The sequence below is a fragment of the Ceratotherium simum genome, chromosome 7, assembly GCF_057802395.1.
Source record: "Ceratotherium simum simum isolate JZ-2026a chromosome 7, ASM5780239v1, whole genome shotgun sequence".
NCBI classification, from domain to species: domain Eukaryota; kingdom Metazoa; phylum Chordata; class Mammalia; order Perissodactyla; family Rhinocerotidae; genus Ceratotherium; species Ceratotherium simum.
The window spans coordinates 18,971,458-18,984,492 of NC_141906.1; the positions used below are offsets into that span (position 1 = coordinate 18,971,458).

General features: G+C 41.4%; 1 protein-coding gene across 1 annotated transcript in view; it reads right to left on the reverse strand.

Moving 5' to 3' along the window:
* The window catches only part of CTR9 (CTR9 component of Paf1/RNA polymerase II complex), a 29,667-nt gene continuing 16,632 nt past the window's right edge, over nucleotides 1–13,035 (reverse strand). The window contains exons 13-25 of the mRNA XM_004418435.3: nucleotides 11,653–11,741; nucleotides 10,721–10,906; nucleotides 10,545–10,632; nucleotides 9,911–10,059; nucleotides 8,348–8,464; nucleotides 8,042–8,187; nucleotides 7,028–7,099; nucleotides 6,350–6,485; nucleotides 6,049–6,195; nucleotides 5,463–5,620; nucleotides 4,026–4,122; nucleotides 3,694–3,806; nucleotides 1–1,079 (exon numbers count right to left, since the gene is read on the reverse strand). Coding sequence (XP_004418492.1) covers nucleotides 653–1,079; nucleotides 3,694–3,806; nucleotides 4,026–4,122; nucleotides 5,463–5,620; nucleotides 6,049–6,195; nucleotides 6,350–6,485; nucleotides 7,028–7,099; nucleotides 8,042–8,187; nucleotides 8,348–8,464; nucleotides 9,911–10,059; nucleotides 10,545–10,632; nucleotides 10,721–10,906; nucleotides 11,653–11,741 — 1,925 coding nt within the window. The 3' untranslated portion in view covers nucleotides 1–652. The remainder of the gene's footprint in view (nucleotides 1,080–3,693; nucleotides 3,807–4,025; nucleotides 4,123–5,462; nucleotides 5,621–6,048; nucleotides 6,196–6,349; nucleotides 6,486–7,027; nucleotides 7,100–8,041; nucleotides 8,188–8,347; nucleotides 8,465–9,910; nucleotides 10,060–10,544; nucleotides 10,633–10,720; nucleotides 10,907–11,652; nucleotides 11,742–13,035) is intronic.

The following is a 13,035-nucleotide window of genomic DNA, read 5'->3' on the forward strand; positions in this document are numbered from 1 at the left end:
GTTGGTAAAAGAACTTTATTATGTGGCTTAGGTAGGTCTTTGCATTCTACTAACAGAAAAGCATCTTTCCCACATCTTATTCAACCTAGCAAGTTACATATTTGTGGTTTTATCTACACGGCTGCAGTATTACACTACCGGAAAAACCTTCCTCTCATTTGTACTTTGGTGCAAGTATACAGTAGATACCTCTTCGTCCAGAAAATAAAAATATTTTCGATCTAAGCTTAAAATGGAACAAAGACATTAATACCAAGTTTCTTGCACAAACTGGTAAAAGATTGCAATAAAAATCAAAACAGTATGCTGCTTAACATACGAAGAAGATGAGACGGCGGCCACAGTTTCAGTCAAACCTTTGTAGGAATGCTTGAGCATCTGGGGTTACTTCCTCTGCAGTTTTCACATATGACAGGTGGAATTGTACCATAATGAAGAATTGGCACATTCTTCACTTGCTCAAGAGACTCAAATATTGGACTCTAGCACAGGAAAGTCTCTTGGGATTTAGTAATATACAAACAGATAGAAAAAAAAATTGCCTTAGGAAAAAATCACAATTGTTTGACTAAACATCTGAAACGTTTTTATCACAGCTTTCATATATTAAAAAAGTTTTCTCCAGAGATGAAGCTTATTTATAAAATAAAACCTAGTCGCTATCATCTGACCCATGTTCTGAGCCCCGATCCGAGGCGTCATTGTTGGATCCCTCTGGTTCTGATTCATTTCCAGAGCCTCGGCCAGAACCCTCGTTATCAGATCCTCTCTCTGAATCGTGATCTGACTCGGCACTGGGAGAAGCCGGGCGAGAGTCGATCTCTGACCCCGCGGAGTGGCTCCTCCCAGACTGCACAGATTCGTTGTCAGACTGTTCGGAACCCGAGGGCCTTCTCTTTCTGGACGGCTGGTCGCTGTCTGAATCCTCATCTGACCGCTGTCTTCGGGGCCTCCGGGGACTGCCGGCCTCGCTGCCAGACTTATTCTCGTTCTCATCGGAATCGCTCTCCGAAGAGGCCCGTTTCTGCCGCCGTTCCCCCTCGTCTGAGTCGCTGTTGCTGTTGGTGTTCCGGGGATGTCTGGCAAAGACAAGCACTGGTTAGACACCAGGATTCTGGCCAATGGGGGGTGGGGGAGGGGGCGGTGGCCTTGACAACCAGAGAATGTGCTTTTAAAAAATAAGGGCACCTAATGTTCTAATTCTTGACCTGAACAGTGTTTACACAGGTGTTCATTCTGTGAAATTTGTTTTGTGTACTTTTTTGTAAATGTAATATATTTTACAATAAAAAAGAATTAAAAAGGAAAAAAGAGTAAGACATTTTAGCTATAAGAGAATATAAACAGTGAAGGAGGACTCTCACTGGGTTTCACTGGGCACCACTCATCAGAATGAAGCATTTCTCAATTTCATATATGAAGTTATGAAAAGGAAGGGATATGTTTGTTTATCTTTATAAACAAATTCATAGCAGAGGTGAAACCTGGGATCACACTTGGCTGTAAAGACTTTGAAGAATTAACCTTCTCCCAGGCTGGTGAGTGGGATGCTTCCCTAACCTATTACCATCTGTGCGATCAGATACCTGAAAAGCAAAGTCCCCACTGCTGGCCCAGGATCTGCTACTGTACTAGGGCCCTCCACCGCGACCAGACCTACTCCAGACGGAGAGCTGGGGCTACAGGCTTCTGCAGCTTGTTTACTTTTGCTCCGAGCTCCCCCGCTTCTTAGCGGTTGACAGGTGAAAGGGATGGTGGTGGCACCCAGGGACTCTTGGCTTCCTGGAGGCTCCCCTAACCACTGTGACAGCTGCTCACCCCCCAGAGCTCTGGAGAGGAGGACATACTCCTCCTCTGGCATATTCCTCGGTTTTGGTTTCCATGACAGATACTGCAAGAAAGGAATATTCAGTCCCACAGGGTTCAGTCTAAAAAGGGTAAGGGAGACAAAATATACTACTCTCTTCAGAAACGAAAACACCCCGCAGACTGAAGACAGGCTCTTTGCGTAAAGCCGCAAGCAGAAACCCAGACACACGTTACGTGACCCCAGTCACTCCGAGAGAATGTGAAGAGTGACTAAGGAGAGGACACTGCGTACTCATTCTGTACATGTACTAGAGGCCGGCGGCCCCCGGGAGCCAATTCACTCCATTCCGTCCGGCCAAATAAGCAAACACTTCATGACGGTCAGCACGAAGTTCAACTGACGCAAGTGGCGCAAATCAACGTGGTCGCGACCTCAGGAGTAGGTTTGGCAGCAGCTCAGCTTCTCATACTGGACCTTTCTGCCTACACATTTTAACAGTGCTCCTCCTGAAGCCATGCATGCCATCATGCCTGCCTCTAACCAGTGGACAGGGTGACACCGTGGGCAAGGGCAAAAGAGCGTTCAGGGAAAAGCAATCCAAATTCGTGTAAGCCAGGATCTTCCGAGGACAAGGGAACTGCAAATCTTTACAGATTGTTCTCTATAATCCCTACCAACAGGGCTGGCGCCCCTCCAGCACCGTTAGCCCCTCCACATGCTAACCTCTCAGCTCTCCCTCACCTCTAACCAACCAGGACTCTCTATTTTTCTAAGACTCAACTCAAAACAGCCTTTCTTTTACAAAAAACGTTGCTCACAACTTCCCCCACCACCTCAACTCCAGATTAGGCATGGTCCCCGGAGAGTAATAAATGTGGAATGTAAGAGAGAATACTTATCCCGCTATAATGTGGTTTTGGTTTATCTGTTATTCCCCACTGCCTCTAAAGCATAAATTCCTTGGGGGCAGGGTCTGTGTCTTTTTCCTCAGTATCCTAGCACTTAGCATGCTGTCTCATAGAATGGATGTTCAAATGTCTGTTGAATGAATGAATGAAACGATGCCATCAGAATAAAACATGGTGAGGGGCCAGCCCAGTGGCGCAGCAGTTAAGTGTGTGTGCTCCGCTTCGGTGGCCTGGGGTTCACAGGTTCGGATCTCGGGTGCACCGACACGCCACTTGTCAAGCCATGCTGTGGCCACGTCCCATATAAAGTAGAGGAAGATGGGCATGGATGTTAGCCCAGGGCCAATCTTCCTCGGCAAAAAGAGGAGGATTGGCATCGGATGTTAGCTCAGGGCTGATCTTCCTCACCGAAAAAAGAAAAAAAGAAGAACATGGTGTAGCACAGTATTAAGAGCCCTAGTCTAGGAATCCTTATGGGGGATACCTCGAGCTTGAGGGGCAAATTTAGGACAAGTACAATTAAATATTGCTTCACCAGGTAGGCCGTGAGCTACATTTAGGAGAGTACTGGACTAGCAGTCTAGAAGAAGCCCTCCACAAAGCAGGTAGAGCTGAGTCAGCACAGCAACAAAGGAGGAAACCGTCAAGAAGGTCCCTGTCTCCACGTGACCAGGCTCAGGCTGCTTCTAACACTTTTAGCCAGTCAACAGTAGTGTAACAAAACAATACATTTCATTTAGGAGGACGCCATCCAAAAAATTTCAGCTAATATCCATGAAGAGATGAGATTTCAAAACAGGTCTTCTCCTTTGAGGGATAAACATGCGGCAGGACAAAATGACAGCATTAGAATAAGATGTGTACTACAGTTTCTTCCAGCTGTAAGATTCTAAGAAGCTGCAGAGAAGACACTGGTACAGTGACCACTCTCAGTTATCTTTCCGTAGAAAAATATACCAAGGGAAAAATTCCTACCCTTCATCAGCAATTTTAAGTTTATCCTCATCTGAAGAATCATCACTCGATGATATTATGGCTTTGGATTTAATCTTTCCCTTCATTGAAGGAGGCAGACGCTCTGGCTTGGGCTAAAGAAGGAAGATCAAACATAATAGATTAGTCAAGATTCTTACGTTAGGACATCTTGTTAAATTGGGTTTGCACTGTAATGATACAATCAACGAGCACCAATAAACTTCAGAAACAAGCATTTGTGCTCGAAGAACCTGCAGGGAAAGAATGTATTCTAGTGGACTGCCATCTTTTATGCCTAGTAGGGGACAGAAAACCACAGTATATGAACTTACAGCCTTCTTCTTCTCTGTTTTTAGTGGACGGCGCTTTTTCGGTTTTGGGCCATTTTCAGTTTCATCATCATCAGATCCTTCTTCTCCCTTCGGAGGTCTTAAAAAGTGAACCCCAAGAGCAAGTTTGTCAAGATTCACTCATGCTTATAAAGTCTAAGACTACTTTGTTATCAAAATATTATTCATTCTGAATACCCTTCTCTCTGGGTCTGTCCTCAACCATACTGTACACTTTTCCAGGGCAGAGTCATAACTTACTCCTATTGGACATAGCTTAGGAGTCTGCAAAAACCATGTCTTTATGCAATGTTTGCCAACTAACTTAGTCACTATTGAGCCCTCTTATTAATCTAAGATAAGTCTGAATCTTGCACTTGGTGGAACAATAGAGGATGTGAGAAAAGACCCAGGTTCCAGACCTCAACATCTTTCCCCTCCTCTTTCTTTCTCCCAACTACTAATTCCAGGCCTGCTAAAGTCCTATCATAGCTTCAGTTCCACAGGTCTGTGTCTGAATGAATTCATCAGGTTCTTTCCCAAGCCGAGTCAGCCAAGTGTTGGGAAGAACAGATCTAGGTAAGACAGCTCACTGGAGGTTCCTGGACAGGAAAGCCCCAGGAGAGAGGAACAGCTCAGGGGCAGCACCAGGTGAGAGACGGGCAGGGCACCACTTAACAGTGGATGGCTAGGAGGAGAGGCAGGCCCTTCTTTCACACTAATTCACATTTTATACATGGGCAAAACCATGAGGTGGGCATCACTATTACCATCTTATGGAGAGGAAACTGAGGCTCAGCAACTTTTCTAAGATTGCACACGGACAGTCAGTGTGGACATACCAGGCTTTCTCATTCCAAATGTGCACATTTTCCAATAAATATTACAATTTTAAAGACATAAGAAAGCCAATTATATGGGCCGGCCCCGTGGCTTAGCGGTTAAGTGTGCGTGCTCCGCTACTGGCGGCCTGGGTTCGGATCCCGGGCGCGCACCGACGCACCGCTTCTCCGGCCACGCTGAGGCCGCGTCCCAGGTACAGCAACTAGAAGGACATGCAACTATGACATACAACTATCTACTGGGGCTTTGGGGAAAAAAAAGGAGGAGGATTGGCAATAGATGTTAGCTCAGAGCCGTTCTTCCTCACAAAACAAACAAACAAACAAACAAAAAAAATTAAAAAAAGAAAAGAAAAGCAATTATGACTAACTCGGAGCTCTTAGAAGGAAAGCTATGGAGATTCCAAGTACTCAGGGGACTTTGTAATGGGGTCTATCTTAGGACTACAGTAGGAAGTGGGGGAACCAAAGGCTTCACTGTCTGGGAAGATCAAGTGATTACCAGGTGTTCGCAAACTCTAAACATAAGAAAGATTCATAAGGTGAAAGGTCTTTTGCCCCCTTTATAAGAGTATTTAAAACACACTAATGATAGTACCTTCTCCTCTTCTTCTTCTTCCTCTCACCACCCTCCTCGTCTTCACCTTCTTGTTCACTACCACTGCCCTTTCTTCTCTTCTTCTTTTTGGATATAGGCAGGTCATCATCGGTGTCATCATTGACAAATTCTTCAAACTCTCCTCCCTTCTTAGAACGCTGAAATCCAAACAAGACTACAATCAGTTCTTTCCTGGCTGGTGGAATGTGTCCGGAATGCAGTGGTACAGACAGAGGCCACATTCTATCGGTCATTTGACAAACGAAGGATCTTTTACCAAGTGACAGGAAGAGGTGCTTGGTGAGGCCCACACTTTTAAGACTTCTAATTGGGATGAATGTTTCAAATGGCAAAAATCATCAACTACTTAGGTCACTACAAGGTAATACATACTGAGCTAACACTGGAATGCATTTCTAAATATTGGATACCATTTAAAGCATTCTCTTGTGTTGGAAGACTCTCCCTTAGCAAAGGAGGAAGTCAAAGCTAAGGACTAAGTACTGAGTGAATATAGCTAATTATCTTCATTTCTGCAAGTCAAAAGACAGGGAGTACCCATCAGAGTTAGCAGGGGCCCTCTTACCCGTCCACCACCACCGCCTCTCTTCTTTTCTTTTGTTGCTTCAGTCTCTCCAGTAAACATAAGAATATTTTTGGTCTTCTCTACGTACTGAGCACGCTGTTCCAAAAGTTTCTTTTGCTCTTCCTTTTCTCTGAGACGTTTCTCCTCCTATGAGGAAAAAAGAGTAGGAAAAACCTCATCAAAATGTTCTTATGATAGAAAAAAATCATGGCTACCATCAGAAGGACTTCTTTTTTAACATACAAAGTATATGTATGCACACAATTCTTTATTCTAGTATAACTGAAAACACAATAAATACCTGTTCTTTAAGAAGTTTCTGCCTTAACAGTTCTTTTTCTTGTTCTTGTTTGGCCCGCAACTCCCTTTCTTCTTCATCCTGTTTGCGTGCCCGGGCCACATGGTACTGGGCCTGGCTCAGTAAGTCAGAGCATTGCCTAGAACATTTCAGGTTTAGAGAAACATGAATGCAACTAGTATACTTGTTGTTCAAAAAGTCAGAGCATCTGTTTTCTTTACACAGATTAAAAAGTCTGAAGCAGGATCATTAGCTGATATCTATGGGAAGTCTTAATTAGCAAAATTAATTTAGTTTCTCATAAGCTAATACTGTCAACTACGTTGTTTCCAAATATAAACGTCCCCCCAAAGCACAGCTAAAAAGATTTCCAATGTTATCTTCACATGCGACTCAGAGTCAGGAATCATATCTTGATTCTGGTAACACAGCTGATGTTACTGAAATAGACAGAAAAGTATTTTCCCACACAATTTCAGTACTTGCACTAAATCAGTTTTGACATATTCCCAGAAAGGACCCTTAGGAAAAAGCCTGGGTCCAGGGTGGGGAGTCCCAGAGAGGAGTGTGAAAGAGTGACCCCTGGACGGCCAGGAACCTGTGCACTACCATGTCACTCTGCCAGCCCGCGTCGATATCACTGCCTCACCCAAAGTCACCTTCCACAAACGGTCACGTTACCTGGCTTCTGTAGCAGCGAGGGCCAAATCGAATCTCATTTTATCTCCCACTTTACTCAAGTAACTGAAGTATCTAAATGGAATGAGAAAATAAAATACTTTACTTAAAAAAAAACATTATAATGAAATAGGCCCTTTAGACTTTTACTCTCTTGTACAAGAATAGTCTGAGAAAAGGCTTACATATTGACTGACTTACATGAACATATTTCATACACGAAGGGCTGTCATCTCAAAAGGAAAATTACACGTGCAACTTAAAAAATACTCTCATCAATATACATATGTTTAATAAAATGTATGTTTAATAAAAGACAAGTTCATTAAGATAAGCAAAATTATATTTAATGTTATCAGTAAATTCACAAATAACCGACAACCAATTCAAGCGATGAATATTTACTAAACACTAAATTTACGCAATACGTTCGCATAGCGGTTAGGAGGCTCAGGCCATGAAAGCACTTACAATCTACCAGGCAAGACAAGAAACGCTTAAACAAGAATTCAAATAAGGCTGGACAAAACCTGAAGAGATGCCAGGTTTTAATTTTACCACACACTGAATTACCAAATAAATACTAGAAAGTTACATAAATTTTGAGTTGTGCTGAATAAACCTACTCAATATTTAAAAGTAAAGGCCTTAATCTTAGCTCAGCGAAAATTAACACGCCATAAAAAGACACACTGGTATAACAAGTAAAACCAACATAAGTGGAGTCTAAAAATTTCAAGTGTGTAAAATGCCGGGTCATATTATTGTCAGATTAATGAAAAATCCAGGGCAAGTTCGCAAAGGTCTAGGGGTCAAGCCACATGAGCCAAATCTGGCAGGATCCTGGCTATGGTTTGGCGCCACCTGGTGGCAGCTGTCTGCTTTGGCTTAAAAACGGCTGGAATGATTCTAATAGAGAATAATCCCCTTTAGAGGGAAGTGATTTTCAGCACCTTTTGAGACACATGGGTTTAAAGAAAGAAAGCATTTCAAAGGTTGTTTCTACAAAATCTTTACCTATGTGCAAGCTCCAGTTCTTTCACAGCATTAAGTACTTCCTTCAGATTACTCTTTTCATCTTTCAGGACAGAGGTAGCTAATCTTTGCAGGACCAAGGCCACATTAAACATAAGCACTGTATCACTGGGTGCCACATGTCTAGCCTATAAATAAAAAACAAAGCAAATCTTTCATGTGATCTAATGACATGAAAAGGATTTTAGTCAACTAGAGTGTTAGGTATGCGAACATGCATAAAACAGAATAAAAAAGTACAGTGCAGCACAGAACCGAATGAGAATAATAACGAGTTCTCTTTCTTACCTTCAGCAAAGTCTGTTTGCATTCCTGTAACTTGCCACACTTGAAGAGGGCGCGGGCCAAATAGAGCACAACTTCAGTGTTCTGGTGCTTATAGAACTTTCTGAGGCAGTTTTCATACTATGATAAAAGAAAAAGTTAATTAAAATACAACAAGGATTAAATGACATTGTCATTTTGTAACAAAATTTCAAGTGATTTTAAAGTTATGTGAAAAGGCATTTTAGCCTTTGAATGGTTAATTTCAAAGAATAATTTGAGAATGATTTTTGACATTCACCAGGATCCATTTTCACAACATAAAAATCTGATCATCAAGAAAAACTAGATACTCAAAACTGTTTTTCCATTTGAAATTTGGCCCAACACTGAAAGGATAAGCAGATCGGCAGCCCTTTTCATATCCTTAGCAATACCATCTAAAATCAGCTTACTGACAACTTGTTAGAAGTCGTACACCCGGCCCCCCTCTGGGTCATACTCTCTACCAACTGACTGGCAATAAGCATGAGAAGTCTCCCAGTTCTGGCTGTTAACTTCTTGGTAAAACTATGGTAAAACTTGGAAAAACTAAAAATATAGCAATACTGGTGTTAATTTTGCCATGAATATGTCACTTTTTGATCATGGAACATATGTTGTCATAGGTAAGATCTTTTTCATGGAAGATGGTTAGATAGTTTTTCCCTGAATATGCCTAGTAATTAATTTGCATTTTAAAAAGGCAATATTATCATTCTACAGATCAGGAAGGCCCACCTCCAAAAACACCACCTCTGAGACTACCATATGCAATCCAGGTTCTGTAAGTCCTTGGGACTAGCGCCTTTCCAGTATTCTGAATATGATCATAATACCCACCCTTCTTAGAAAAAAGGTGAACCACTTCCCAGAGCATGGACTGCTTTTGTCTTCTATCTTTGGTAAGAAGCTTGTTTTTTCTGACTATAATATTTCCCATAGAGCCTAAGAGCCTTTTTTACTTTTCAATGTGCTATTGATGCCGAGTATGACTCTTTCTACTCCAAGTTCAAGCACTCAACAAATATGAAAACAAATATAGATAACAAAATTCTATAGTCATGAAAACTTAGCCCCATGGAGATTTTTCTTTTTCTTTTTAAAATGTCATTTAACCTTTCTGAAACTCAGTTGTCCCATCTGAGAAATAAGAAGGTAAAACAAGCAAATACTAAATCCTATTATCTTCTGGGTACCCACTGAGATGCTGAGCATGTTACTGCTAAGTACGGTGCCAAGTACTTTCATACTGGACCCTCACAAAATTCTGTGAGATTAAGATACAATTATCTCCATTTTGTAAACAGGGAAACTGGCTCAGAGAGGATGTCCTGTGCCTAAGCCATGCAATTAGTGGTGAACCAGGACTCACATCTCTGTCTGGACACCAAAGACTGGCCTTAACATTACCTAATTATAAACCTCTGAATAGACACAGTATCACAAGAGAGAGCACGCAGCTCCACAACAGGGCCAGAACGGTTAAGAAAACATCTGCTCAACAATGAACACCATATAAAAATATCTTGAAAGATAAGACGTTACCATCTGAACGGCACTGATATATTGCTTTTGTTCCACGTAGATGTGTGCTAGGTTCAACCACACATCACTGATATCTGCTGTGGCTTCTCTGACTTGGGCAAATACATCACGAGCTTCACGGAAATATCCTTTGTGGGCCAAAACGGCTCCTAAAGTTATAAAAAGGTTCACGTTTAAGAATTTTCTTTCTTTTTTTTTTTTTTTTTGTGAGGAAGATCAGCCCTGAGCTAACATCCGTGCTGATCCTCCTCTCTTTGCTGAGGAAGACTGGCTCTGAGCTAACATCTATTGCCAATCCTCCTCCTTTTTTTTTTTTTCTTCCCCCAAAGCCCCAGTAGATAGTTGTATGTCATAGTTGCACATCCTTCTAGTTGCTGTACGTGGGATGCAGCCTCAGCGTGGCCGGAGAAGCGGTGCGTCGGTGCGTGCCCGGGATCCAAACCCGGGCCGCCAGTAGCGGAGCGTGCGCACTTAACCGCTAGGCCGGCCCCAAGAATTTTCTAATTGCAGCCAGAAAAGTCTTGTTTTAAAACAACTACCTTTATTACATTTAGAGAGAAATTCTGATCTACAAACATTCCTGTAAAAGCATTCTCTGCACAAATTATTACAGATATGCAAATCTTATAATCACCTATGCCATTAGCAGCATATAGATTCTTCGCATCATTTCTCAGTACTTGTTTGTAGATGGCCAGAGCACGATCTTGATGACGCTTTTCCTATAAAAAGAAACAAACATTACTAAAGAAATTCAAACAAGAATCAAATAAGTATCAGTTTTGTTTTAAAGAGACAAAAAGAAATTACCTTTTCCCGATCGCGGGTGGGCTGATGCAAAGTTTGGAGCCAGACATTGCCAAGGGCCAGCATAGAATAAGTGTCACTCTGTGTAGATGGTTGTTTTAATATCCTCTCGAATTTCTTCTGGCCCGGACCCCATTCTTGTTTCGCCAAATGAAGATTACCAATCAAAGACCAAGCATCTGGATGGTCCTGAAACAAACATATAAAAAGAAGCAAAATCTGGGGGCTAGCCCGGTGGCGCAAGCAGTTAAGTGCTCACGCTACTCTGCAGCAGCCCGGGGTTCGCCGGTTCGGATCCCGGGCGCGCACTGACGCACCACTTGTCAAGCCATGCTGTGGCGGCATCCCATATAAAGTGGAGGAAGATAGGCATGGATGTTAGCCCAGGGCCAATCTTCCTCAGCAAAAGAGGAGGATTGGCAGATGTTAAGTCAGGGCTGATCTTCCTCACAAAAAAAAAAGAAGCAAAATCTGTAACTTGGATTCAGAGAGCTCAATCATCTTTCCACAATAGCTGATTACTGAGAGGTTTATGAACTACATTTACAACAGTGTTTTTCAAGCTGAGAGTTCAATTAGTGAGCTGTAAAATAAATTTAGCGTGTAGTTATCAGCATAACAAATGGAACACAGTAAAGATATCAATGTACTGCACATGGCAAGAGCACAAAGTGGTTTGCAAAAGTTTCATTTCAGTTGTTTGTATACACACGTGTGTGTACTAGCCTATGACATGAAATCTATTTCTTATGTGGGCCACAATCAAAAAGTTTAGATGATTTCTATACTCTTTAGTATCTTTAACAAGTAAGTGAAAAAAACAGGAAAATACCAAGACATGAGAAATATGATAGCCATTAAAAGGGATAAACTGATTTACTGGGGGAAAAAGGTGAAATAATTATTCTTCAAACCTAAGAGTTAATATTACCAACCTGATTAATCTGAAGAGCTTCCTTAAACCAATCTGAAGCCTCATAAAAGTTTCCTTTATCTCTAGCCATGGCTCCTAGGCGCAGATAGCCTGAAAACATACATTTAAAAGTTTTTATGTTTAAAATGCTAGTTATAAAGGATGATAATTTTAAAGTCATACTTTTGAAACAATTGTTTTCTGTTAATACATTCATACAACAAAGAGAAAATCCACAGATAAAAACATATCAAGTATCAACATAACTAATTAACAATCTGACAAGTTAAAGAGCAACTCTGTCACTATCCAGACTTACTATCTCACATTCCTCTCTTCCAGTCCATCCCCAACGCTAGCACCCTGGTCGGAGTCCTCATCTCAAGCTAAGTGATTTAAAAAGCTTGGAGCTGTTCTGTTTCCAGTTTCTCTCCGATACACAACACTGTCAGTTACTTTTTCTTAAAAAGCTGCTTGTCATGTGGCAAAATAGTGAAAGCATGTACTACTAGGGATTACTGTGGCTCTTGCACTTTAATAATAATAAAAAAGTGCCACACAAATGTAAGTTGTTATTTTCTCCAGAAAATGTCACTCTCCTCAAGAAACCAACAATGGCTTACTACTGCCTATCAAATCAATTCAAATTCACTCTAGCATTCAACTAAAATCCTATTTATTTTAAATCACTTTTGCATCCATAACAGCATGAACAACATATTAATATAACAAATTAATAACTTTTGATTTGACCAGAGTCAAAACATCACAGCTTTAGGAAGTACAGTAGGTAAATTATTTCTCTGTGTGTGTGTGTGTGTGTGTCTAAGATTAGCACTCAGCTAACATCTGTTGCTAATCCTCTTTTTGCTGAGGAAGATTGGCCCTGGGCTAACATCCGTGCCCATCTTCCTCTACTTTGTATGGGACACCGCCACAGCATGGCTTGATAAGCAGGGCATTGGTCTGCGCCCGGGATCCAAACCCGTGAATCCCCAGGCTGCCAAAGCAGAGCACACGAACTTAACCACTACACCACTGGGCTGGCCCCTGTAAATTATTTTTAATTAAAAACTTTCCAAATTTTACAATGTCTAGATTGTAAAAACTCAGGGTAGGACAGTTTTACTAACAATTATTTCAAAGAAAAACACTACTCTTTCTCATATTACAAACATCGCAAAAATGTTTATATGAAATCAAAGCAGGACCATCACAAAAGTAAATCCATCACCAAATATGGCAAGGAGTTGTTAAAACTCTAACAAAGGTAGCTGACACACTGAAGACAGCCAAGTCTATGAAATATGGTCCAACGGGTTCTTAGTTGTTTTAGTTTCTTACATAAATTTAAGTGAAACTGTATCTTTTTTTTTTAAGGCCACAAATTTGCCTTGAAGAAAAG